The sequence below is a fragment of the Peromyscus leucopus genome, chromosome 6, assembly GCF_004664715.2.
Source record: "Peromyscus leucopus breed LL Stock chromosome 6, UCI_PerLeu_2.1, whole genome shotgun sequence".
NCBI lineage: Eukaryota > Metazoa > Chordata > Mammalia > Rodentia > Cricetidae > Peromyscus > Peromyscus leucopus.
Genome location: NC_051068.1, coordinates 110,908,825 through 110,932,931, shown reverse-complemented (window position 1 = coordinate 110,932,931; position 24,107 = coordinate 110,908,825). Strand labels below are relative to the sequence as shown.

The following is a 24,107-nucleotide window of genomic DNA, read 5'->3' as shown; positions in this document are numbered from 1 at the left end:
TATGCTTTCTCTAAAGCTGCACCTTCCACCCCACAAACATGTAGCTGCGTGCTGGTCACAGGTCTGGCTTGCCAGCTTAAATGGTGTGGCTTTTTTCCTTCTCTCCTACTATCTCTTACATTTATATCTTGGTTGCCCTGAGGTTTTTCTTTTTTAAACTCTAATAAAACTGCCCTTGAGCTTCCACTTGAGTCCATTGTTAAATTCTTGTTTGTTTGTTTGTTTTTTGTTTTTCAAGACAGGGTTTCTCCGTGTAGTTTTGGTGCCTGTACTGGAACTCACTCTGTAGCCCAGGCTGGCCTCGAACTCACAGAGATCCGCCTGGCTCTGCCTCCCGAGTGCTAGGATTAAAGGCGTGTGCCACTGCTTTTTAAAATTTATTTATTTATTTATTTTATTAATGAGACTGAGAATCCCCGAGGGGACCCTGACTTCCCCGGTATCAGGAGCCTCAAGAGCTGGAGTTCCAGGCAATGTGAGTCACCTCACGTGGGTGTTGGGAAGTGAACTTGGGTCTTCTGCGAGAGCGTTAAGTGCTCTTAGCTGTGTAGTGATCCCTCTAGCCCCTCAGTTTTTAATAAATGTTACCTAAAAATTGTTATTGTAACAGTAGCACTTTGTACTAGGTTTAGAAGTAGCACTGAGGAGGCACTGTAGATGATACCTAGAACCCAGGTCAGCAAAAATTTCATGGCTTAACTGGTGTTGGGGCTGCACCACACAGAATCAGGTGTAGTGACTCATGTCTGAATACTAACATTTGGAAGGCCGAGGTAGGACTGTTACAATTCAAGGCCAGCCTGGGCTAGAGTGGAAACAAAAAAAATATCTTAATAATAATAATAATAATAAAAAATCTATCATTCATTTCATAAAACAATCAAGTAGGACAGCTGCCTGCAGAGATCATTATGGTGCTGCTTTTCTGAGTCCTAACTCAGAGGAATGTAACTTTTTATGTTACATTTCTTTATCCTCCCACCCCCAATACTGACCAAGTATCCTCAGGTGAAAATGGTGTGGAGGTCTCTCTTCCCCTTTTGGCAGCTGCTGGCATGTACAGCTTTCCTGCCTTGTTTTTCTCTAAATTCTAATAAAGTTGTTCTCAAGTTTCCCTTTGAGTCTATTTTTAAATTCTTTTATTAATGGGACTAAGATTCCACCGAGGGCAGTGGAAGTAATCTAAATATTTTCTATCAAAAGAATGATCGCAGGAACTTAACCTATGGAAGACTATTTTATAACCTTCACCACCTTGAAAAGTCGAGTTTCCATGAAGGCCTTGCTGCATTCCTGAAACCTGGTGGCCTGGAGTGGCTGCCCTGGTTCCCCATTTCTTCATTTCCTTCCCTCTGATTTTTTGAAAATTAGGCAACCTCTAAAGCATGTGTGATCGGACTCCACCCAGTGGGGAAAAGACACAGTGCTCTGGAATAAGAACAAAAACCTACCACATTTCCTGCTGTGGGTTTTGCCGCTTGAAAGAAAGAACACACTCTTTACAAAAGTAAACACTCACTTGCCATTTAAAATAATAATAGGATAATGGGAAAAGCCACTTCAGGTGGGTGGGGGGTGTGGGTGGGTATGGTTAGGGGTGGGTTTTAGCGGTGGGTGTGGTGTGGTGGGTGGGGCTAGGGGGTGTGGTGTGGGTTGATGGGTGTGGTTAGGGGGTGTGGTGTGGGTGGGGCGGGCGTGGTTAGGGGTGTGGTTGGGTGGTGGGTGTGGTTGGGTTGGTGGTGTGGTGTGGGTGTGGTGGGTGGGTGGTGTGGGTGTGGTTAGGGGGTGGGGTTGGGTGTGGTGGGTGTGATGGGTGGATGTGGGTGGGTAGGGGGCATGGCATGATAAGAAACTGCAGGAGTGGAATGGCAGTGTGTTCAACAGTCAGGCAATCAGCTATGGAGAGAGGGCCAAGGCCCAACTTAAAGCGTTGTGACAGAAGAGCCTCATAAAGTGAGCCAGAGCGGTGCACAAACAACATATTTTGAACTTCATATTGCAGGTGATGATCTTCAATAGCTTTCTTTCTTTTGAAACACAAGAATTTTGAAGAGTGCAGGTCAGTTACACCACATAGACTCTCCAGTTTGGGTTTGTCTGATATTTCCTTCTGATTAGGACCGGTTATGCATTTTTGGGTAGGAAAACCAGGAAAAGATGCGCCAACTTCTTCATGGTTCATATAAGAAAATGTACAAAATTAATTTGTACTTTGCTGGTAATTTTCACTTTGACAATGTGTTTCTCCGCTGTAAATTACTGTCTTCTCTTTTAAATGTTTTGTAGGGAGTTATATAATAAGCTATGTAAAAATATGGTGAACTGTAGAGAGCCCTTTGATTTAGCAAGTGAAAGAGGAGACGCACAAAGTTCTAGCTAAAAAGATGTTTATTGATATCTTTATAGTAAATAGCAATTAGAAATAGCCCATATTTCTATTTTTAGTGGATTTGGCTTAGTAAATTATTCATACAGTAGAATACATGTAGTCACTAAAGTATGAGACAAGTGTATTATTAACAATAAATAAGTTTACAATATAGCAAAGAAAGCAAATAACTATATTGCATTATATGGCCCAGTTAAAATATATTTTAAAGAGTTATTTATTATTGTGGTATATGTGTGCATTTGTGCCATGGGATGCATGTTGGGAATCAGAGGACAGCTTTGTGTGCTGTGGAGTAATCCTTCTGTACACTGTAAAAATGTGTTGCTCTCGTTGTTAATAAAATGCTGATTGGCTGATAGCTAGGCAGGATTTTAGGGGTAGAGAGAATGCTGGGATAAAGGGGGTGGAGTCAGAGGAGTCGAGCAAGACATAGAGAGGAAAGAGGAGGTGCAAGATGAAAGAGAGGTAATGCCACATGGCAGAAAATAGATTAATATAAATGGATTAATTTAAGTTCTGAGAGCTAGTTATTAATAAGCCTGAGCTATTGGCCAAGCATTTATAATTAACATTGAGTCTCATGTCAGTTATTTGGGGACTGGTGGGTGGGAAAGAAAATTCTGTCTACATTTGTGGAATTATTTCTCTTCTTTCACCCTTACACATGTTCTGGGGTTTAAATTCAAGTCTTTATGTCTGAGGGGCAAGCACTTTTACTACTGAGCCATCTTGCCAGTCCCCTCAATATATTTTATTCATAGCAGGACTTGATAAATCTTTCCCAGTTGTGACCCCTTTGGTCTGAGAACTATTTACACAACTCTAAGTGCAGAGGTTCATACAATGGTATACAAACCAGACACTCATGAGAACAAATCACAAGGAAATTTATTTGAATTCTTTAGGACCAGTGAGATGGCTCAGCTGGTAGAGGCAGTTGATGCCAAGACATTCAGTGATGTGTTCCATCCCTGGGACTCAACTGGTGCAAAGAGATGACTCTGCAACTTGTCCTCTGACCTCCAAATGCCTGCTACAGTGTGCATAGGCCAACACACACATACACACCACACACACACACTAAATGTAATAAAGAACACAATTCTAAAAAGCACAAAACAATTTTAAAAAATAAACTTTTAAAATATATTTTATTTCTATTAGTGTGTATGTGTCTGTGTGAGTATATTCTGTGTGTACAGATGACCATGGTGTTATAGAATATTTTAAGATGTGTTACATTTGTTTATGCTGTGGAATATTTGTTTAATGATGCAAAGATGTGTTGCATTCCTTTATGTTGTTTTTGTTTAACTCTGTGAAGCTGTGTTACTTTGCCTGTCTACATCTGATTGGTCTAATAAAGAGCTGAATGGCCAATAGCAAGGCAAGAGAAAGGATAGGCAGGGTTGGCAGGCAGAAAGAATAAAAGAGGAGGAGAAATGTGGGAGGAGAGCTAAGGAATGAGAAAAGGAGAAGAGGACTTGAGGTGCCAGCCATCCAGCTACACAGCAAGACACAGAGTAAGAAGTAAAAGTATGTAGAAATAAGCCGGGCGGTGGTGGCGCATGCCTTTAATCCCAGTACTCGGGAGGCAAAGGCAGGCGGATCTCTGTGAGTTCAAGGCCAGCCTGGGCTATCAAGTGAGTTCCAGGAAAGGTACAAAGCTACACAGAGAAACCCTGTCTCAGAAAAAAAAAAAAAAAAAAAAAAAAAAAAAAAAAAAAAAAAAAAAAAAAAAAAGTATACAGAAATAGAGAAAGGTAAAAGCCCAGAGGCAAAGGATAGATGGGATAACTTAAGAAAAGCTGACTAGAAATAGCCAGGCATTTATAAGTAATAATAAGATCCTGTGTATGATTTATTTGGGAGCTGGGTGGCAGACCCCCCAAAAGAGCAAAGAGCCAAAAAAGTACAAAAATAGCCAACACCACCATGGAGGTCAGAAGAGGAAGTGGGATTTCCAGGGTGACAGGTGGTGGTGCACTACCTGACAGGTCCTCTACAAGGTCAGTAGGCTCCCGTAACTGCAGAGCCATCTCTAGTCTCTAGAGTCATTTTAATACTTTTTATTGAAGATAAAAGCAAATTTGCATTACTAATGGGACGTATGTGCTTGTTCATTCTACATAAAGAAATCTTGAGCAGGGTGTTGTAGTGCATGCCTTTAATCCCAGATCTTGGAAGGCTGAGCTTGAGGCCAGCCTGGTCTACAGAGCAAGTTCCAGGACAGCCAGGACAAGGACTATACAGAGAAACCCTGTCTAGAAAAGCAAAAAAAAAACTAGAAATCGCGTGTGGGACGCTTTATCAGCATCAGAGCAGAGCAGTGATCTGTGAGGTCCCCTGAATTCACATTAGAAGTCACGAGCCATAATATGCAGTCACAGACATTTTTTGCCTAAATGTATACACTTTTATTAGAAGTTATACAGCAAAAGTTATTAAAGAAAATAGGAACTTTTCTGGTTTGTTAAGGCGGAAAAGATAAAAATATCTGCAGCATTTAATTGATGATCGAATAAATATCAGTCTGTTGTTTTTTTTTTCTTCTAGTGACAAACACAAGTTAGAAAACGGCTGTTCTGGAATGTACTCATTTTGTGTAGCTGAAAGATTTAGGTGACAGGTTTGTATCTCATAAGATCAGTCTAAAAGCTTTTTAACTTTCACATTTCTTGACTAGCAGAATTCTCTCAAACCATAAAACCAGATTAATATGAAAAAAAAAAAAAACCCTGTCGTTGGTATTGAACAATCTGACAGTTACTAGCACTATTTATTTCAATGGCGGGGTGTGAAAGAAAGACTCGAGAAAGGGCTGATTTCAGTCCTATCTCGGCTCCATTGATAATTTTTTGAGAATGCCCTTTTTTTTTTTCTTTCTTTCTTTTTTTTTTCTTTTTTTTTTTTTTTTTTTTTTTTTTTGAGGATCAGGTTTGAGGCAAGCACTACCAGGGAGAAGCGCAAGTCAGAAAAGGGAGTTACTTCCCAAGAAGCGACAGGTGAACCAAGAACCCCACGCCCTTTCCAACACCTGCGAGTGTGGGGAACTCTGGGGGCTCAGGAATTGCACCGTCGGTGTCCGGACATCACGCCGGAGGCAAGAAGGCGCGCAGACAGCGAACGGAAGTAGGGTATACGGGGCTCCACGGACCTCACGTGGCGCCGCCGGCGCAGCAAGGTTTGGCGGGCAAGCAGAGGCAGGGCGAGCCGCGGGGCGGGGCGCCACTACGCGTGCGCGGCGGGGGCGGGGCTGTCGGGCGCCCACTGGAAGCGCGGGCGGGGCGGGGCAGCAGGGGAGAGCGCGCCGGGGGGCGGGGCCGGGGCGGGGCGCTGGCGGCGCGTGCGCGGTGGGGGCGGGGCGCGCAGCGTAGGGGCGGGCCCTTACTCCTCCCCGTCCGGCGCCTAGGCCTACGGGCCGAGCTCCTCCCCGGCCGGGTCTCTCCCCTCCCTCGGCCGTTCCTTCCTCCTCCTCCTCCTCCTCCTCCCACAGGCAGGCAGGCAGTGAGGCAGCATGGCGGCCGTGGAGACGCGGGTCTGCGAGACGGACGGCTGCAGCAGCGAGGCCAAGCTCCAGTGTCCCACCTGCATCAAGCTGGGCATCCAGGGCTCGTACTTCTGCTCTCAGGTAGCCGCCCACCCCGCGCCCCTCCGGGTCTCCGCCTCCGGGCCCTGCCGCCTCCCCCCTCAGGCCTCGGAGCGGCCCGGGCCTCGGGAGCCGGCCGCCGGCGCTCGCGGGAGCGGAAGCTGACCTGCGGCGGGTTCGGGCCGCGCATCGGCAGCGGGGAGGGCGGCCAGGTGCGTGGGCAGGTGGGGACGCGCGGGAACCGGTAGCCCAGGACCTCCGCCAGAGCCGGGGTCCGGTCCGGTCCGGACGCCGCGGGGCCGCGCTCCCGGGGCTCCACTCCCGTGCCTGTGCAATCCCGGACGGAGACGGAAACGACCTGCCGGGGCCTCGGGGTGGCCGCAGTCTCCTGAAGAGGAGAGCTAGTTTCAGCCTCACTTCTCCTGTATTTTACTACCGTGCTTTGGCGTTTAAACAACTTTGGGTGTGGGAGTGGAGGGGGGGGTCTGTGCAATTCATTCTTTTCCGTTGGCATCTCAGATTATTAATTGAGAGAACCGGTGAGTTAAAGAGATGAGTCACTTGTGTTACTGAAGTTCCCCTAGAGTGAAAAGGACAGTTCCCTCAAAGGTTATGCTTTAAGGCTTCGATGTATTTAGGAAGTGTTGGGCAGCTGAGCAAACGCAGCACTGAATGGGCAGTGTGTGTTTACTGAATAGTATTTGTGTTCCACTCTGACTCAGGTAGCTATTGGGCTTTGAGTTACAGTTTGTTGACGAGGGGCATATAAATATTTTGGTAATAAACTGACAGGTTCCTGGGAGCAGTGAATTAATCAATAGTCCAGAGGCCTTGGTCTACTAATTTCCTGTGAGATCTTGAGTCAGTGAAGATACTTAACTTCCCGAGTTCCAGTGTTACCCTGCTCAGACAGAGTAAGGATAGTTTTCCTTCTGTATTTCACAGGGTTGCACTGACACTGGAATTAAGATAAGACCCTATAGCCCTACAATGTAAGATGTTTGTGTTTTAAAGGATTCCAGTACAGTTAATACTGATATCTAAATAAAGTTGAAGTGGCCAGGCGGTGGCGCACGCCTTTAACCCAACACTTGGGAGGCAGAGGCAGGCGGATCTCTGTGAGTTCCCAGAAAGCCAGGGCTACACAGAGAAACCCTGCCGGGGAGGGCGAGAATAGTTATGTGAAAACTACAAAAACAACGTTTCAAATACAAAGTACATGCAAAGATAAATGTAAAATTAAAACGTATGAGTAACAGCCTTAACATTTGTAGATAAGCCATGGCAAGAGTTCCTCACAGTTGGATGGGTCTTGTTTTTAGAGAGTATGTGATCCTTGACCTTGTTGCTATCATTCTGCAAAATGATGCACATGGGGAAGTGTTGCTTGATCTAAAAATAGCATTAGGGCTATCAATCGGCACAGGGCCTCTTGTTGCTTTAACATTTTCCAATTACAGCTTACTGAGTTCTGTGTGGGACCTGAACTTAAAATAAAAATTTTGCTGAGCGGTGGTGGTGCACGCCTTTAATCCCAGTACTCAGGAGGCAGAGGCAGGCGGATCTCTGTGAGCTCGAGGTCAATCTGGGCTACAGAGTGAGTTCCAGGAAAGGCACAAAGCTATACAAAGAAACCCTGTCTTGAAAAACCAAATAAAATAAAATAAAAATTTGCTATGAAAATTGTGAGTCATCTTAGGAGATTAATGTAGTCTATGCAGTGTTTATTTATTTATTTATTTATTTTGGTTTTTTGAGACAGAATTTCTCTGTCTAGCTCTGGCTGTCTAGACCATTCTGACCAGTCTGGCCTTGAACTCACAGAGATCTGCTTGCTTCTGTCTCCCAAATTCTGGGGTTAAAGGTGTGTGCCACCATGCCCAGCTCTACACAGTGTTTAAAGTTGGGAGGTGCTTTAATTCCAGCACTTGGGAGGCAGAGGCTGGTAGAACTCTACTGGGCTAACCTGGTTTACTACATAGTGAGTTCAAGGCCAGCCCATGGGCTAGGAATTGAACCTGGGTCACTTGGAAGTAGCCAGTGGTCTTAACCATTGAGCCATCTCTTCTGTCCAGCCACTGTTTCTTTTTCTTTGTTTCTATTTGTCTTCCTTCCTTCCTTCCTTCCTTCCTTCCTTCCTTCCTTCCTTCCTTCCTTCCTTCCTTTCTACATTTCTTTCTTTGTCTCTCTGTCTCTTCTTTCTTTTCTTTCCTTCTATCTTTTGTTCTTTGTATCTCTCTGTTTTCTCTCTGTCTCTCTCTTCCTTTGTTTCTTGAGGTAAGAGTCTAACACACATGTAATTACAAAGAAATAGAGGCCATGAGTTTAAGAAAGAGCAAGGGGTTTATGGGGAGGGCTAGAGGGAGGAAAAAGAGGGAAATGATGTAATTATATATTAATTAAAATATATATAAGGCGGGCGTGGGGCGCACGCTTATCCAGCCTCGGGGGCGAGCAGGCGGATCTCGTGAGTTGAGGCAGCCGGGCTACAAGCGAGCTCAGGAAAGGCGCAAAGCTACACAGAGAAACTGTCTCGAAAAAAAAAAAAAAAAAAAAAAAAAATATATATATATATAAGCCTAAAAGGTTTTGGGAAACTGTTCATCAAGCGTGGGTGGCATTCTGTTATAAAGAATATTGAATCTTTGTAGTTTGAAGAAATGTCAGACATTTGTCAGAGCATCCAAGACTTAATTATGGTAGAGAGAATGGAGCCTGTGCTGGAGCCTGCAGGTATATTACTAGTATTACTGCTATACCTGTCATCAGACATTCAGAGGGGCTTCTGTCTTTCTTCATTCTTGTTATCACCTTCCACGGGCAGGATGTAAAAAGTCTGTCACAGAGTCAGTGGAGTAGTTCATTCATTTCTCCACTGTATTCACTTTGTAAACAAACCACTCCAACCAAAGCAGACAAGATCTTTCTTCCCCCCAGTTGGCTCATGCTTATTTCAGTGCTGAGATTATTCCTGCCTTTGTGTTCTGACTCTACAATTAGGGTAGCTCTTCTCAGGCTGGCCAGATTGTCTTGCTGTAGTCATGGGCTGTGTGTATACTCTTTACTTACCCAAAATGTCACTTGCTCTCTGAAATCACAGCTGTTCTTTCAGCCCCAGTAGAGACCTTGATTAAGCCACTGTAACTTTTCCTAAACACATTTTACATCAGTGTTGAGACTGAGGCTTTGCTTGCCATTGGGCATGTTCTCTTCAGAGTTTTTTTTTTTTTTTTCCTATGCTTCTCACTTTTCCTAATGTTGGCCAGCTTGTCTTTCGAACCAAACCAAACTACAAAGACACCTATTTATAACACCGTAACTCTTTTATAACATCTTAATGACCTGCAATTACCTTATTCGTTAGAAAACAATGTCTTTGATCAGAAGGTGAGCTATCATTTTCATAGCCGAATGCTCATTTCCTTGTGCTGTACTTTGGATGCAGCAAGTGGTCAACACACTTGAATGCCTGAGTAAATGTCTGAAAAGGCAGAAGGAGGCTCCTCCGCTGTATAACTTTGTGCATTTCTTCCTTTAATGGAATAAGACCCATTATCCTTAAAGTTGATCTTTCTAAAGGTTCTGATAATCGAGTGTCTTGATAGTTATCCCTTCTTTCTAAATTAATAGTAGTTGTATGTACTCTGTTTTCTTCACTTGTAAGCGTTTTGTTTTGTTTTGTTTTTTTGAGATGGCTGAGGGTCACTCATTTTTGTGTTTCCTGAAGTTCCTTGTGGTGTCAGTATGCTCTCAGTTTATTAAATGAAAGTTGAAGGAATGGGCCTGCTGTGGAAAGTGGAATTCTGCTTTTACATTATCCTTTTAAAGATGGATAATACTAGACAAAGGTGTCATTACTGTCATTTATTAATTATGGCTGGACTTAAAATTTCAGTTTCTTTCTATTTTTCTTTTTGCTTTCTTTTTTTTCCCCTGAGACAGGGTTTCTCTGTGTAGCCTTGGCTGTCCTGGAACTCATTCTGTGGAACAGGCTGAACTCCAACTCACAGACATCTGAAGTGTGATCCTAAGTAGTCTTACCAATAAAAACCAGGAGTCGGATATCGGGATAAAAGCTGAAAGGCCACAGAAGCAAAGGAGCAGCCACAGTCACTTCCTACCTGTCTGAATCCTCTGACCCAAAGGGCCAAGATCCCAGCCTTATCACTTGCTGTCTCCTTTCTGTACAGACTCCAGACCTCTATGGTTAACACAAAATATCAATCACACAACAGAGATCCACCTGCCACTGCCTCCTGAGTGCTGGGATTTAAAGGCATGTGCGGTAGCCAAAATTTCAGTTTCTTAAGTGTTATTTTTAACAAAGTTCTGTGCTGTTCATTGTCTTGCCCTGAGCAAGTTGATCACCTGAGAAGGAACTAAATGATGCGTTATTGTTTATGGATTTCAGAACTTAAAAAGTCTGTGACTGTAGCTAAGGAGGGAGACTGCATTTGCAATCAGACCTGGGTTTCAGTCTTTGCTCTAGTATCCTTGGAAAACTCATCTTCTAAGAGAGGAATATGGATGGTACACTTCTTAGAGTTAGGAAGAAGGTGAATAAGATCATGGTAAAATGCCTAGCCTAGTGTTTGGTAAATGATTTTAACATGCTTATTACCTTATTTATCACTTAGATTTATTTATCATGTGTGAGAGTGTTGTGTCTGCATGTGGGTGCCTGGTGTTCTTGGAGGTCAGGAGCATCATCTGATCCCCTGGAATTGGAGTTAAGGATGGTTGTGAGCCACCATGTGGGTTCTGGGAACTGAACATGGGTCCTCTGCAAGAGCAACAAGTGCTCTTAACTACTGAAGAATTGCTCTGGTCTCAACCTCATATGTCGAAGGAAAGTTAAAAATATTTGAGAGTATTATTTAAGCACATTTGGGTACATTGTTCTTATTATTTTGAGACAGATTCTCATGTAGTCCGAGCTGGGTCCTCCCTAAGGACTGGTGACACTCCTAGCTTGGCTTTTTTGTGCTGGGATTACAGGTATATGCACCACTATGCCCAACTTAGATTTTGGACAAATTTTTGCAACCAGTTCTTTCCAAACAGCAGTGACAGAATTCTAACTCTTTAGTCCATAGATTACCAGTACATACTAGACCTGCATGTCCGTCAGCCACCAGTGTCCGCTTCTGTCGTGTCCATCAGTGATGCTGTTATTTGCACTCAGCTCACATGGGTGTTCCTCATCCACAATGTTATGTGACATTTTACAAAAATGGATAATCAGAAGGAATTGACCAACCAAAATAAAATATGACAAAGAAATGACAAATGATAATGTTGGATATAAAATTTAAATCAAATACAGAGCTGTAAACGGCGCGTTTTGGGGGAAGTTAGATAGATGATGCAGGATTTAGAGCATTTGCTGCTCCCACAGAGGGCTAGAGTTCAGTTTCCAGAGCTCTGATGGGGTGGCTTATAATTGCCTTAAAATTCCAGCTCCTGAGGTTCTCATGTCCTCTACTGGCCTTTGTACTGCATATACATGCACAACACACACACACACACACACACACACACACACACACACACACACACGCACATGCACGCGCGCTAGCAAATGAATCTTAAAAAAAGACATGTTGGTGACATGGAATTGTTGACATTGCAGGCTTTCTAGAGATCCTGGATACGTAGCCAGAGGAAATGGGGGTGTTGTGTGTCTGCCTTTTGACGTAAATGTTGGAAGTCTATCACCTTAGGGGGAGTGGTTCATGCTGTAAGTAAAGTACTAGGCTAGACATTAGGCATTCAGCAGTAAATATAAGATGGTTCTTTACCATTTGAGACAAATATTTCATAACTAATCACATAATTTAAGCTATAAAGACTAATAAAAATGAACAGTACTATGCATAGGGGGAGATAAAAGAGGGTCAGATTATGTTAAGGAGTCTATTCTAGCAATAGTAGATATCAAAAAGGCTTCAGACTAGGGAACAACCAATACAGATTTGAGCACATGACAGTGTTGGTCTCCAGATATGTACCCAAAGTTAAGACAATTTTTTTTTTTTTTAAGATTTAAATAAAAAACTTGTGTGTGTGGGGGTTTATGCATGCATGTGTAGTGTCCACAGAGGACAGAAGAGGGCATTCGATTCCCTGGAGCTAGAGTTACAGGTAGTTGTAAGCCTCCTTATGTGGGTGTTAGGAACAGAACTTGGTGTCTGTTCAATCTTGTAACTGCTAAACCATCTCCTGTCTACCCTCGTAATGGTCCACGAGGTCCTGAAGAACTATGGAGAATTGGCTTTTAATGCAGGCAATTCTTGCTTTGCTTTGAATGGTAGGATGGAACCATAGAAATGGGAGCTGATTCTATGCAAAATAATCTTTACAGCTAATAGGAAAACTTCAGTTTTTTTTTTTTTTATATCCGTTATATTTTTCTTCTTTGGTTAAAACATTGAGAACTCTCTAACTCTTGGTTACTGTATTAGTTTTCATTGCTGTGGCTAACTTCCTGAGGAGAAGAAACTCAGAGGAGGAATGGCTGTTTTGGCTTACAGTTTAGGGAGGGCTTTTATGTAGTTCATTGCAGTGAGGAAAGCTGGTGGGCCAAGCATGAGGCAGCTGGTCACACTGTATTTGCCCTCAGGAAAGCGGGCCAGACATTAGATCTCAAGGCTAGCTCCAGTGACCCACTTCTTCCAGCAGGGTTCCTTCCTCAAGGCTCTACAGCCTTCCCCTAGGGAGTACTGTTCAGTCACAGCACAGGGGTGGGCTGGGGCAGGGCAGTCTACTGCTCAGCAGCACGGGGGGCTGGGGCAGGCTACCGCAGTTCTACTGTTCAGTCACAGCACAGGGGTGGGCTGGGGCAGGGCTACCGCAGTTCTACTGCTCAGTCACAGCACAGGGGTGGGCTGGGGCAGGGCTACCGCAGTTCTACTGCTCAGTCACAGCACAGGGGTGGGCTGGGGCAGGGCTACCGAAGTTCTATTGAAGGCACTACACACTCTGCCACTGATCTGTAATCCCAGCTCAGATTCCTTTCTGAACTGATACTTGAGTTGACGGCCTCGCTTGCTTGTTTGCTTGGTTTATGTCTCTTTGTCTCTCCCTTACTCCTCTTTCTCCCCTCCCCTCCCCTCCTTGAGACAGGGCTTCTCTGTAACAGCCTTGGACTAGCTCTGCCGACCAGGCTGGCCTCGAACTCACAGAGATCCATCCTCCTGCGTTTATCTCTGAGTGCTGGGATTAAAGGCATGCACCACCGTTGCCTAGCTGATGTCATTTCTTAAGTTTTTTATAAATATTTATCTTGCAAACTCTTGTGTTTTAGTCTTTATATTTATTTTTTATTTTTTGAGGTAGTCTTTCATTCAGTGTGTAGTCCTGGGTGGCCTGGAACCCACCTGCATGCCTCTGCCTCCAGAGGGGTGAGATTAATAGCATGTCCCACCATGCCTGGCCAATAAGTGTTTCTTCTGTGTAACAATTCTTAAAAATGTTTCTGATTAAGGAAGGCCTGAAACTGATTTCCTTGTTTGTTCTCTTAGGAATGCTTTAAAGGAAGTTGGGCTACTCACAAGTTACTACATAAGAAAGCAAGTAAGTAGCATTGCTTATCTTCATGCCCTTTGCCTTTGATGCAGCTTTTGTTCGAGTTTTGGGACTTCTCTTGGTTCTGAAAGTGTAATTCTGACATCTGGAATTATTATTCCTTGGTAATGTGTAATAAAACATGTCTAATGACATCTGGTTTATTTTGTTTCATGTGGTTAATATGAAAACGTGAGATCTTTGCTAGGATAGATGGATCTAGCTTGGCTAGTACTTGATAATGCCCTAATCTTTTGGTATCCTCTTGTCTTGGCTAAAAGTGTCTGCATATTGTAGGCCGATGATACAGGGGCTGTTTGATTTTGTTGCTCTGTAGCGGATAATGGCTTTAAATCCCTGACCTCCCTGTTTGTACCTCCCAAGTTCTGGATTATAGGCATGTGTCACCACACTGTGTTGATTTTTGGGGTGTCTTGTATTACCCCAGAAACTAGTAACTGTTTCTTAGCTGTTGTAACCACATTGGTGTGGCTATTCTTCAGATAGCCTTTCTGCATCAGCTCCTCATCCTGTAAATGTAGTTCTTAGTGTGGCTGACCTGAGACAGCCTGCTACGGTTACCTGGAGATGGACAAGGACTTGCTGTGCAGAAAGCATTGCCATCTGTTGCTACGGTTTGGCAGGTAGTGTGGTGGTTGCTGCAAACTTTCTGTCTTGATTTTATTGCCTTGTACTCATCTGCCTCTGTTTTCTGGGAGTTTATTGGTCTAATGAAGTTTGTTAGTTTGCCTTACCAAAGCACCTGAGGTTAGCCAAACCATCTTTGAAGGAAAAGGAAATACAACTTTAAAATGATTTTTGTGGTGGTATAAAGTGATACCTGTGCTTAATGGGAGTTCTGGGTTATCCACGGGAGGAAATGTAGTTAGTCTGCGAGTGGGAAATAGTGAAAAGTTTACCAAGGCACAGAGGAGGAGATCTACTTCTTTTGGTTGGTTCCTTTGAATGGAAGTGTTGTACAGCTTGGAGGTCGTGTATTTCGGGCCTTATATCACACGAAGTCCAATGCTCTTTGGTGTGCTGCCTGGATTTTGTCTGAACCTATTGCATTGTGGTTTTTGAAAAATAGCATACAATGTCCTTTGCTTTCACAGTTGTTTACAAAGTTTTGCTACCAGTGTCAACTCATTTCCAGATTACTAGGAATCAAATGCTTGTTTAGCATTTGGGACTTGGGTAAAATGGTTACTGAAATGTAAGCTTGCTTAAATTTTCAGGTGTAAATTTCTAGTAAGTGAGTTCTGTATAGAGATTAGAAAAGAACTTGCTGTGTTTCAGCCTTGTTTGTCTTGATAGCTTTTGTGTTGTTTATGAGGTCTGCTTTCAATTCTCCTTGGAAAATACTGTTTGTAGAAGGGCAGGAATGGAGACCAGGTGGGAGATTTGAAAGGCTTCGTTTTCTGTTCCTTGTTTCCTCCCTAGGAGTATGGTAAGGCAAAGCCTTTTTGAATTTGTTTTGAGAAAGAATCTAGATGGTTTTTGAAATTGCATTTACCATGTTATGTGTGTTTGTGCATGCATATGCATGAATACATGCTACAAGTGTGGAAGGAAGTCAAGACTTTTTGGGGGGATATGGTTTACTCCTTTTACCTTGTAAGGTGTTGGGGATCAAAATTAGGCTTGGGAAGTAAGTGCCGTCTGGCAGCCCTGAATCTAGTGATGTAGCAATCTGTCTCACCTGAACTTAATGATCCTCCTACTTTAGTCTCCCAACTGCTGGGATGACAGATGTACCACTGCTCAGCAAAAACCTGAGTCTTGACTGTTCTAGCGTAGATTTAAAGACACACATCCCTAGAGGTTCCTGTTTCACACAAACCACTTCATGCTAGCCTTACATGAAGCAAGCGTCAATTGTTGTTTTGAAGAATTTTCATTAATACTTGAATCTAGTGACAGTGAATGGAGTCCATTTTTGTTTTGGGTTCAGAAATAATTTTGTATTGATAAAAACCTTCACTTGAAAGCCATTATTGGGGGCTGGGGAGATCGCTCTGTGCTTAAGAGCATTGTCTGCTCTTCTAGATGACCCGGGTTCAATCCCCAGCACCCACATGGCAGTTCACAACTGTTTGTAACTCCAGTTCCAGGGATATGGTACACACAGACTTACATGTAGGCAAAACACCAATGCATGTAAAAATAAATCTTGGGGGAAAAATAAATAAAACTTAAAAGCCATTGTTTGGTTAAATTGGAATTTTTTTTTTTTTAATGTAAGTTTGTTGGGTGATTTAGGATCACCACTTTTAAATAAGAGCATAGAATTCAGCTGTTAAAAGTGTGAATTTAGATGGGAAGGTTTAGCTCATTTGATATTTTAAAGTTAAGTTTGTATGAATTGCTGCCATTCTGTTTGAGACTATACAGCATGTGTCTGGGTGCTTCTTCCCAGACACTGAGGTCTGAGAGCGTGGATGACTGGTGAGCAGAGCGTGAAGCAGCTGCTTGGTCAGGCTCGGCTGGATGCTGCCTGGGTTTTTGTGCCTGGGCTCTCTGGCTCTCAGCCAAGTGAGAAGTAAAGTATGCTGCTGCTCGGCAGCCTGATGACTGAAGCATCTCTTTCTCTCCTCTTGCTTTGACATCTGTCCATCACTCTTTCTCCCAGAAGATGAAAAGGCAAAACGAGAAGTATGTTCCTGGACTGTAGAAGGTGATGTTAACACTGATCCATGGGCAGGTTATCGGTACACCGGTAAACTCAGACCGCATTATCCACTGGTGAGTATGTAAAGTCATTAGAATGGAACATTGTCTTTAACCCATTTTCAGTTTCCTGAAATTGATGCTTGTAACTTGTATTCCAGTAGTGGATCACGAGCAGGGTTGCCTTCAGAAAGGAACAGTGTGCGACAGTTGGCAGTTGTGGAAGAAGTGGAGAAGATTTTAGATATAAAGACTAAAACTTTATAAATTTTAAAAAAGAATGGGATAAATAGTCTTTATTTTGTTTTTGGTCATTTCCTGTGTAGCTCTGGCTGTCCTGCAACGCACTCTGTAGACCAGGCTGTCTGTCCTTGAACTCAGATCTGCCTGATTGTCTCCCAAGTGCTGGGATTAAATTAAAGGCATGGGTCACCACCACCTGGTGGGTTAAATACTCTCTATAGACCAGGCTGGCCTCGAAGTAAGTCACAGAGATTCAAATCACAGAGATCCACCTCCCTCTGCCTCCCGAGTGGTGGGATTAAAGGTGTGTGCCACCGCCACCCAGCTGGGATAATTACTCTTATGGCTGGCATGAGAGTACTGTATAATACTCTTCTACAGTTTTTTGTAGAATGTGACACATTGTAACCGAATGACAGTGGCTTAAGTACCACTCCTATCCCTTCCTGTAGGGAATTTCATGCACGAATAGAATGTGTTTTGATCAGACTCATCCACAGCTCACTCTCCTCTCTAATTCCTTCACTACATTTCCTTCCCAATTTCATATACTTAAAAAAAAAATACTGGGTCCACTTAATGCTGCCATTATGTGCATAGGTGTAAGGCATCTACTAGAACATGGGCAAACTGTCAGGGGCTGCATCCTAAGAAAACTGACTCCTTTCTAGCAGGCATCAGTTGCCTATAGCTCCTCTGCCTGGGGTAGGACTTCATGAGCCCCTCCCCGATCCATACTGGCATTTTGGCTTGTTTGATCCTGTACAGGTCTTGGGCATTCATTCACAGCTACTGTCAATTCTTGTGTGCAACAGCCCTCTTCTGTACAGTAAATGCTGTTTTGAGAGGTTCACAACCTCTGACTAGTGGGGAAGACCTTAAATCCAATGAGAAATAGATTCTTTACTCCCAGAGCATCCATGCCATTTTGAACTGGGTACATGGAGTCAGCCTGGTCACGACTAACTAGCTGGAAGGGTTCCTAACTGGGTGAGCTGTGGGTTACTTTCCCCTGCTGATAGCATGCCAGCACTCTCCAGAGCTATGACAGCCAGTGGTCAGGGAGCGTCCACATGAAGGAAAGCTTGGTTTGCTTAGGACTCAAGAGGTTTGCTGTTTTGATAGGAGGTCTCTCCACATAGCCCTGGCTGTCCTAGAACTCACTCTGTAGACCAGGCTGGCCTCAAACTCACAGAGATCCACCTGCCTCTGCCTCCCAAGTGCTGGGATTAAAGGCGTGCACAACTATGCCTTCTGGACTCGAGGGTTTTTTTTTTTTTTTTTTTTTTTGGTTTTTGGTTTTTCAAGACTGTTTCTCTGTAGTTTTGGTGCCTGTCCTGGATCTCGTTCTGTAGACCAGGCTGGCCTTGAACTCACAGAGATCCGCCTGGCTCTGCCTCCCAGACATTGGGATTAAAGGTGTGTGCCACCACCGCCTGGCATTAGAACTAACTTCTTATGAAAAAGTTTTGCTTGAACCTGACTCTTGAGTCTTCTCCCCAGGCTTATCTTTGTTACGAGGTAATAGGTGTTGAACAGATCTCGTTCTTGTTTCTAGATGCCAACAAGGCCAGTGCCCAGTTATATTCAGAGGCCGGACTACGCTGATCATCCCTTAGGTAAGTGCTGCTTGCCTCGTTTCTGCATTTTTCCATTTGTGGGCTTGATTATCACTGCCAGGGAAGGAATATTCTCCTTGTAGAGAGTTTTCAGTGCTGGACATGTAATGTAAGCATTGTTTCTTTTTTAAGCCACATTAGAGCATTTAAAATAAAGATTTTTTTTCCCCTCATTAGGAATCTGTCCGGTTCTGAAAACAATGTTTATGTGGCTATTAAAGACTACGTTCAGAAAAATACTATATTTTCTGTGAAACAAGCTGCCAGATGGGAGGCAAAGGCTTTGGTTTTCTTTTTGCTCTTACCTAGATTAAGGCAAAAGTAGATGGTGAAGGCCCGAGTGAGCGCCTCCCTCAGGACTGGGCTGTAGCAGTGATTGAAGGACTGTCATGGTGGTGTCATGGTGATGCTGTGGTAGTGGTGATGAGCGTGATGGTGGTGACTCTAACAGTGACTGGTGTCTGTTTTTCCTTAACTGTGTGTCAGGCACTGTGCTAAGTCTTTGCACGTGTTACTCCATTTAATACTTTCAACATGTCTGAGGTAGGTCTGTTGTCTTCTCTATTTTATAGATAATAATAGTGAGACATGCAGAGAAGATGAATAATTTGCCACACAGGTCAGTGGACTTAGTCTCTGACCTTTGAACTTGTACAGTATTTAGGTTGGACTAGGTGATGACTGGTTTTACATGTCAGAAATGAGAAATGGTTGAGTACCAGTGATTTTTACATTATTTTTAAATTTAAAACATTAAAAAAATTTTTGGTCTTGACATCATGTAATTACTAGTCCAAGCTGGCCTCAAATGTACAGTCCTCCTGACTCAGCCTTCTGAGTGTGGGATTGCATGTCTGCTGCCACTGTGGTCAGCTTGGACAACTTAGATAGCTGCAGGGAACCATAGTATTATTTTTCTGTATGTAATTTTAAAATTTAGTTAAATCATTGTGAATAAATGTAAGGAAAAGACAGTATGGGTGATACCTTGGAAACATGTAATTTTTTTTTTTTTTTTTTTTGGTTTTTTGAGACAGGGTTTCTCTGTGTAGCTTTGCGCCTTTCCTGGAACTCACTTGGTAGCCCAGGCTGGCCTCGAGCTCACAGAGATCGGAAACATGTAATTTCATTATTCTCTTTTGAATGTCATTAACTTACATTTTAAGAAATAAATATAAATTTTAATAGACTATAATGTTATGTGTTTAAAAGAAGCCCTGCTCTGTAAAGATTTAAGAGCATTCCCAAGATACTCTGTGCATACCTATTAGACCAGTGCTGGTTTATATACAGTTGAACACACCACATACACCTTCATCTTTTTGTCTTCTCTTGATATGTTAATATATGATAGGAGTTCATGTAAGTTCTTCAGTTCCATAATTTTAATTTTATTGTGTGGGTGTATCATAATAATCAACCAGGTCTCTCTTAATGAATGGTTAGATTAGATGATTTGCAGGGTTTTGCTTCTGCGAATTTGATTGTAACTTCTATTCTTGTATTTTCATCTTTGTTCATGATTAAGAATTTTTTTTAAGTTAATTGTCTAAAGTAATGGTTTGGATCAAAGAATATATACATTTTTATTTGAGATAGTAGAAATTTCAGAGCATTTTGCCAATTACTACACTCATAAAAAGCACGAGCATGAGCTTGGCGTGGTGGTGCACACCTTTAATCCCAGCACTCGGGAGGCAGAGGCAGGTGATCTCTGAGTTTGAGGCCAGCCTGGTCTACAGAGCAAATTCCAAGATAGTCTTCAAAGCTACACAGAGAAATTCTTTTTCAAAAAACCAAAATAAACAAACTCCAAAAGACTAACCAAACAAAGCATTAGTGTGCTTGCTCTGACAAAACATACTAAAATGTGAACAATACAGTGAAGACTAGTGTGATTCCTGTGCGAGGATGCCCCTCAACTTCATGGAGTGATCCAAATTTTACAAGAAAAAACAGAACTTTGCTCTCCTCCATTGTCACCAGCATTGTTTGTTCTCAAGTTTGTATGGCCTTTATAAGTCTGAAAGGCTGAGGAATTGTGTATTCTTTTATTTCAGCTTGCATTTTTAAATTATAAGGTTTAACATCTTTTCATGAATTAAATGGCATTTTCTTTCCTTTTGAATGTTTGTTCATATTCTTAACCTCTTTCCCCATTAGAGTATTAGGTTTTTTTTTTTTTTTTTTTTTTTATCTAAAATTGATTTCTAAAATGTTCTTTGTACATTAACACTCTGAATTATATGGTAAAAATGTTTTTCCCCAGCAGAACACTAATATTTTGTCATTATATTATGACAAACTTTGAGCATTTGTATGTAGTAAGATCAATGTGTCTTGTGTTATTACATTTGATTCTCATGTCTTTAGTCTGGGGTTTGATTGGCCATTGGTCTAACCACAACCATGGCCAAGTGTGGCTGTTGGAAATGGTTTCCTATCTGTGGGCCTTGTTGCTGTCTCGTTTGCCTTTTATCAGGAATTCTCTTGGTATTCTTGCATGATTCTTTTTCTGTATTAAGTTTATAATAAGTTTGTCTTGATTCCAAAATACCTTGTTGACATTATTTATTGGGATAAAACTCAATTTATAAATTAATTTTGAAAGACTAATACCTTGATAGTACTAAATCTTCTATCTAAAAATAGGGTATGTTTTCTGTTGTATTAATTTCCTGTTATATCTTAAAGGAAAAGTAAAGTTTCAGAGTTTCTTTTTGTTGTTGGTTTTTCGAGACAGGGTTTCTCTGTGTAGTTTTGGAGCCTGTCCTGGAACTCACTCTGTAGACCAGGATGGCCTCCAACTCACAGAGATCCGCCTGGCTCTGCCTCCCGAGTGCTGGGATTAAAGGCGTGCACCACTGCTGCCCGGCTCAGAGTTGTTTTTGAAGCTTTTTCACTGTTAAACTTGTTTTGCGTACTTTATTGTTAGTAGTTTTAGCTTGTTTGTATTATGGTAGGTAGAGTTTTTAATTTTGACATCTTAACTGCTAACTTGCTAAATTCTTATTTTCATCCATTTCTCAGATGATTCTTTTGTTCTATGGCTATGTAATATCTGAAATTTATAAAGCTCTTATCTTTTTAAATTTTATATTTCTTTTTTTTTAAAGATTTATTTATTATGTATACAGAAGAGGGCACCAGATCTCATTACAGATGGTTGTGAGCCACCATGTGGTTGCTGGGAATTGAACTCAGGACCTCTGGAAGAGTAGTCGGTGCTCTTAACCTTTGAGCCATCTCTCCAGCCCTTATATTTCTTTCTTTTACTTATATCTGCTAATATTGCTGGAATAATGTTCCAGATGATACTCATTCTGTGATGTTCATTTGTTGATTGAGATTTATATTTTAAGGTGGTGGCCACCCATGTTAGGAGGATTATCTTTCTGGATAATCATTTACTTTCCAATATTGAATTAATAACCCTGTGTTCTGATGTGAATCTTTTCTTAGTTGATGGTAATGAAAGCAATTCTGTAGGGGCTGGAGAGAGAGCTCAGTGGTTAACAGCACTTTCTGCCCTTCAAGAGAACCCAGCTGCCTCTAACTCCTGTGCCAGGGCATCCCTTACTCCTCTGACCCACATACCAGCACACACATAGCAATTGCAAAAAATTTATTTGGACATTTTCCATTTCAGAGAATGAAAACAGGATTCATTGATAATTTGTTGCATTTCCCCCTTAAGATTTTGAAATTGCTATATTGACTCTTTCTCTTAAGTATATGTAAAACTTGAATTAGACTAATTTTGTTAATTAAGATTATTTTCCCAAACTTTTATTTGATTTATTTTATGACCTTGAGTGATAAAATGGGTTTTATGACATGATCTGTGTGCATAAAAATAATAATCAGGTATTTCACAGCCGTATTTACCTGGGACTTTCTAATAAAGAATCTGGTACGTTCTACTCCTTTTTTATTTTTCAAATGTTAGTTAAAGCCTACTAAAAATCATAAACCAATCTGCAGAGATGGCTCAGCAGTTAAAAACACTGGCTGCTCCTCCAGAGGATCCAGGTTCAATTCCCAGCCGTCTCCTGATGGCTCCCATCCTCTTAGAACTTCAATTCTAGGGGACCAGATGACCTCTTCTAGCCTCCAAGGCCACAATGCGTGCAGGCAGAATACCTGTACATGAAACTCTAAAACAAACTAACCAACCCAAGCAAAGGTCATAAACTGTAGTTTGAGTAGTAACAGTAAGGTAGTTGATGATGAAGTTGCTGGTGTGGAGATGCTTCGGGATATGGTCATGAAGAGTTTGTATGCTGTGCTGTACTTGTTAAGTGCATCAGTTAGTGCGCTGTGAGTACGCTGCCTGGCATGCAGTGAGAACTGTGAGCAGTGACTGCTTCCTATTAAGTTTTTAGAAAGTTTTTCTTCCAGTTTCTTTTATTTCCTTTTTGTGTTAAAAATATTAAAGCAATAACCTAACTTGGACCTCTCAATGTGAAATAGTATCGTATGGTACATAAGGAGAATCACCTGTTACTGAGTCATCAGGGTATAATGTGCTGAGTTCTGTCTTTCTCTTTGTTGTGGTTTTACTCACTCATTTTCCATTCCAGGAATGTCTGAATCTGAACAGGCTCTTAAAGGTACTTCTCAAATTAAATTACTCTCAACTGAAGATATAGAAGGGATGCGACTTGTGTGTAGGGTAAGTTATTTTTTCCTCATGGGTAGAATAGGGTTAATAGTACAGATAGGAAGTCAGTGATTTGTGGTTTATAAAGCTGTAAGTATGTTACTTTGTAAACTGCTACTAGCCACCCCTTTCCTGTACCCATTTTCAAAACATTTTTTATATTTAAATAATCTATTTTAGAATAAAACTAAGAGTGATTCATCTGTAGTCACCATTTTCTTTCATCAACCTTGTATTGTTTATTTGCATAAACATATTTACTGAATTGCAAAGACTGAAAGATGAGCATGACTTTGCATAATAGTTTACAGTATCCTCCTCCTCCTCCTTTTTTTTTTTTTTTTTGAGAGAGAGGGTCTCTGTGTAGCCCTGGCTGTCCTGGAATTCACTCTGTGGTCCAGATTGGCCTTGCACTCACAGAGATTTACCTGTCTCTGCCTCCTGACTGCTGGGATTAAAGGCTTGGCCACCACACTCAACTTTATTTTTGTTTTTTTGTTTTTGCAGGATTATTTTTAAAGAGCGAAGTCCTCCCCCCTCCCCCCCACATACAGGGTTTCTCTGTGTAGCTTTGCGCCTTCCTAGAACTCACTCTGTAGCTCAAGCTGGCCTCGAACTCACAGAGATCTGCCTGCCTTCCCCCCCTCCCCCAGTGCTGGGATTAAAGGCGTGCGCCACCACCGCCCAGCAAAAGTGAAGTTTTTATGGTACTTAGTCATTCTAAGTTTACAAATGTTATAGCACAGGACTAAGTCCAAAGGCTCATACAGAATTAGACTAAAGTCTTGTGAAAATCCTGTTTGGAATATGGATGGGATTAATTAGATGAAATCACATATTTAAATTTTTCTAAAGAAAAATAATTGATTGTGTTCATTTAGATGTTCATTTAAGGCTTTTGTGCAGCATTTTAAAAGTGATTTGATGCTATTTTTTTTTATCTGGAGAATTTTGTATTATGTCTTTTACTTACTATGATTTTTTAAAGGAAATTCATTCATCTTTCTTATTTCCTTTCATGCTCCATTTTAGAAATGTAACATTGTCAGTTGATTGTTTATCTATCTTAGGATATAATTCTTCATTAAGTTTACTAATTAGTGTCAGATGGTGGTGGTGCGCACCTTTAATCCCAGCACTCACAGGCAAAGGTAGGCGGATCTCCAAGTTCAAGGCCAACCTGGTTCATAAAGTGAGTTCCAGGACTGCCTAGGCTGTTACACAGAGAAACCTTGTCTAGAAAAACCAAAACCAAAACCAAAAAAAAAAAGTTATTAGTAAATCTCTCTATCCCAACTTCTATATAAATTTATTTTTACATACTTTTATAGGTTTCTGACATTTAAATATTATATACAAAATGAT

At 41.8% G+C, this 24,107-nt stretch overlaps 1 protein-coding gene, 1 long non-coding RNA gene and 1 other non-coding gene across 4 annotated transcripts in view; all 3 read left to right on the top strand.

Moving 5' to 3' along the window:
* The first annotated feature begins 1,860 nt into the window (after window positions 1-1,860).
* LOC119088136 lies at window positions 1,861-5,612 on the top strand. Its single transcript, XR_005091709.1, has 3 exons — window positions 1,861-2,002; window positions 4,949-5,021; window positions 5,330-5,612. It is a non-coding gene; the product is annotated as an uncharacterized LOC119088136 (long non-coding RNA).
* Window positions 5,613-5,785: 173 nt separating this feature from the next.
* Metap1 (methionyl aminopeptidase 1) overlaps window positions 5,786-24,107 on the top strand; it is a 37,070-nt gene continuing 18,748 nt past the window's right edge. The window contains exons 1-5 of one of the 2 annotated variants that reach the window (XM_028862031.2): window positions 5,786-6,023; window positions 13,505-13,556; window positions 16,183-16,292; window positions 18,019-18,079; window positions 22,663-22,754. In XM_028862031.2, coding sequence (XP_028717864.1) covers window positions 5,910-6,023; window positions 13,505-13,556; window positions 16,183-16,292; window positions 18,019-18,079; window positions 22,663-22,754 — 429 coding nt within the window. In that variant the 5' untranslated portion in view covers window positions 5,786-5,909. Of the gene's footprint in view, window positions 6,024-13,504; window positions 13,557-16,179; window positions 16,293-18,018; window positions 18,080-22,662; window positions 22,755-24,107 lie in introns of both variants that reach the window. The other variant, XM_028862030.2, reaches the window with a different exon arrangement.
* On the top strand, window positions 19,924-20,025 carry LOC114687380. The gene has a single exon (XR_003733668.1). It is a non-coding gene; the product is annotated as a U6 spliceosomal RNA (small nuclear RNA).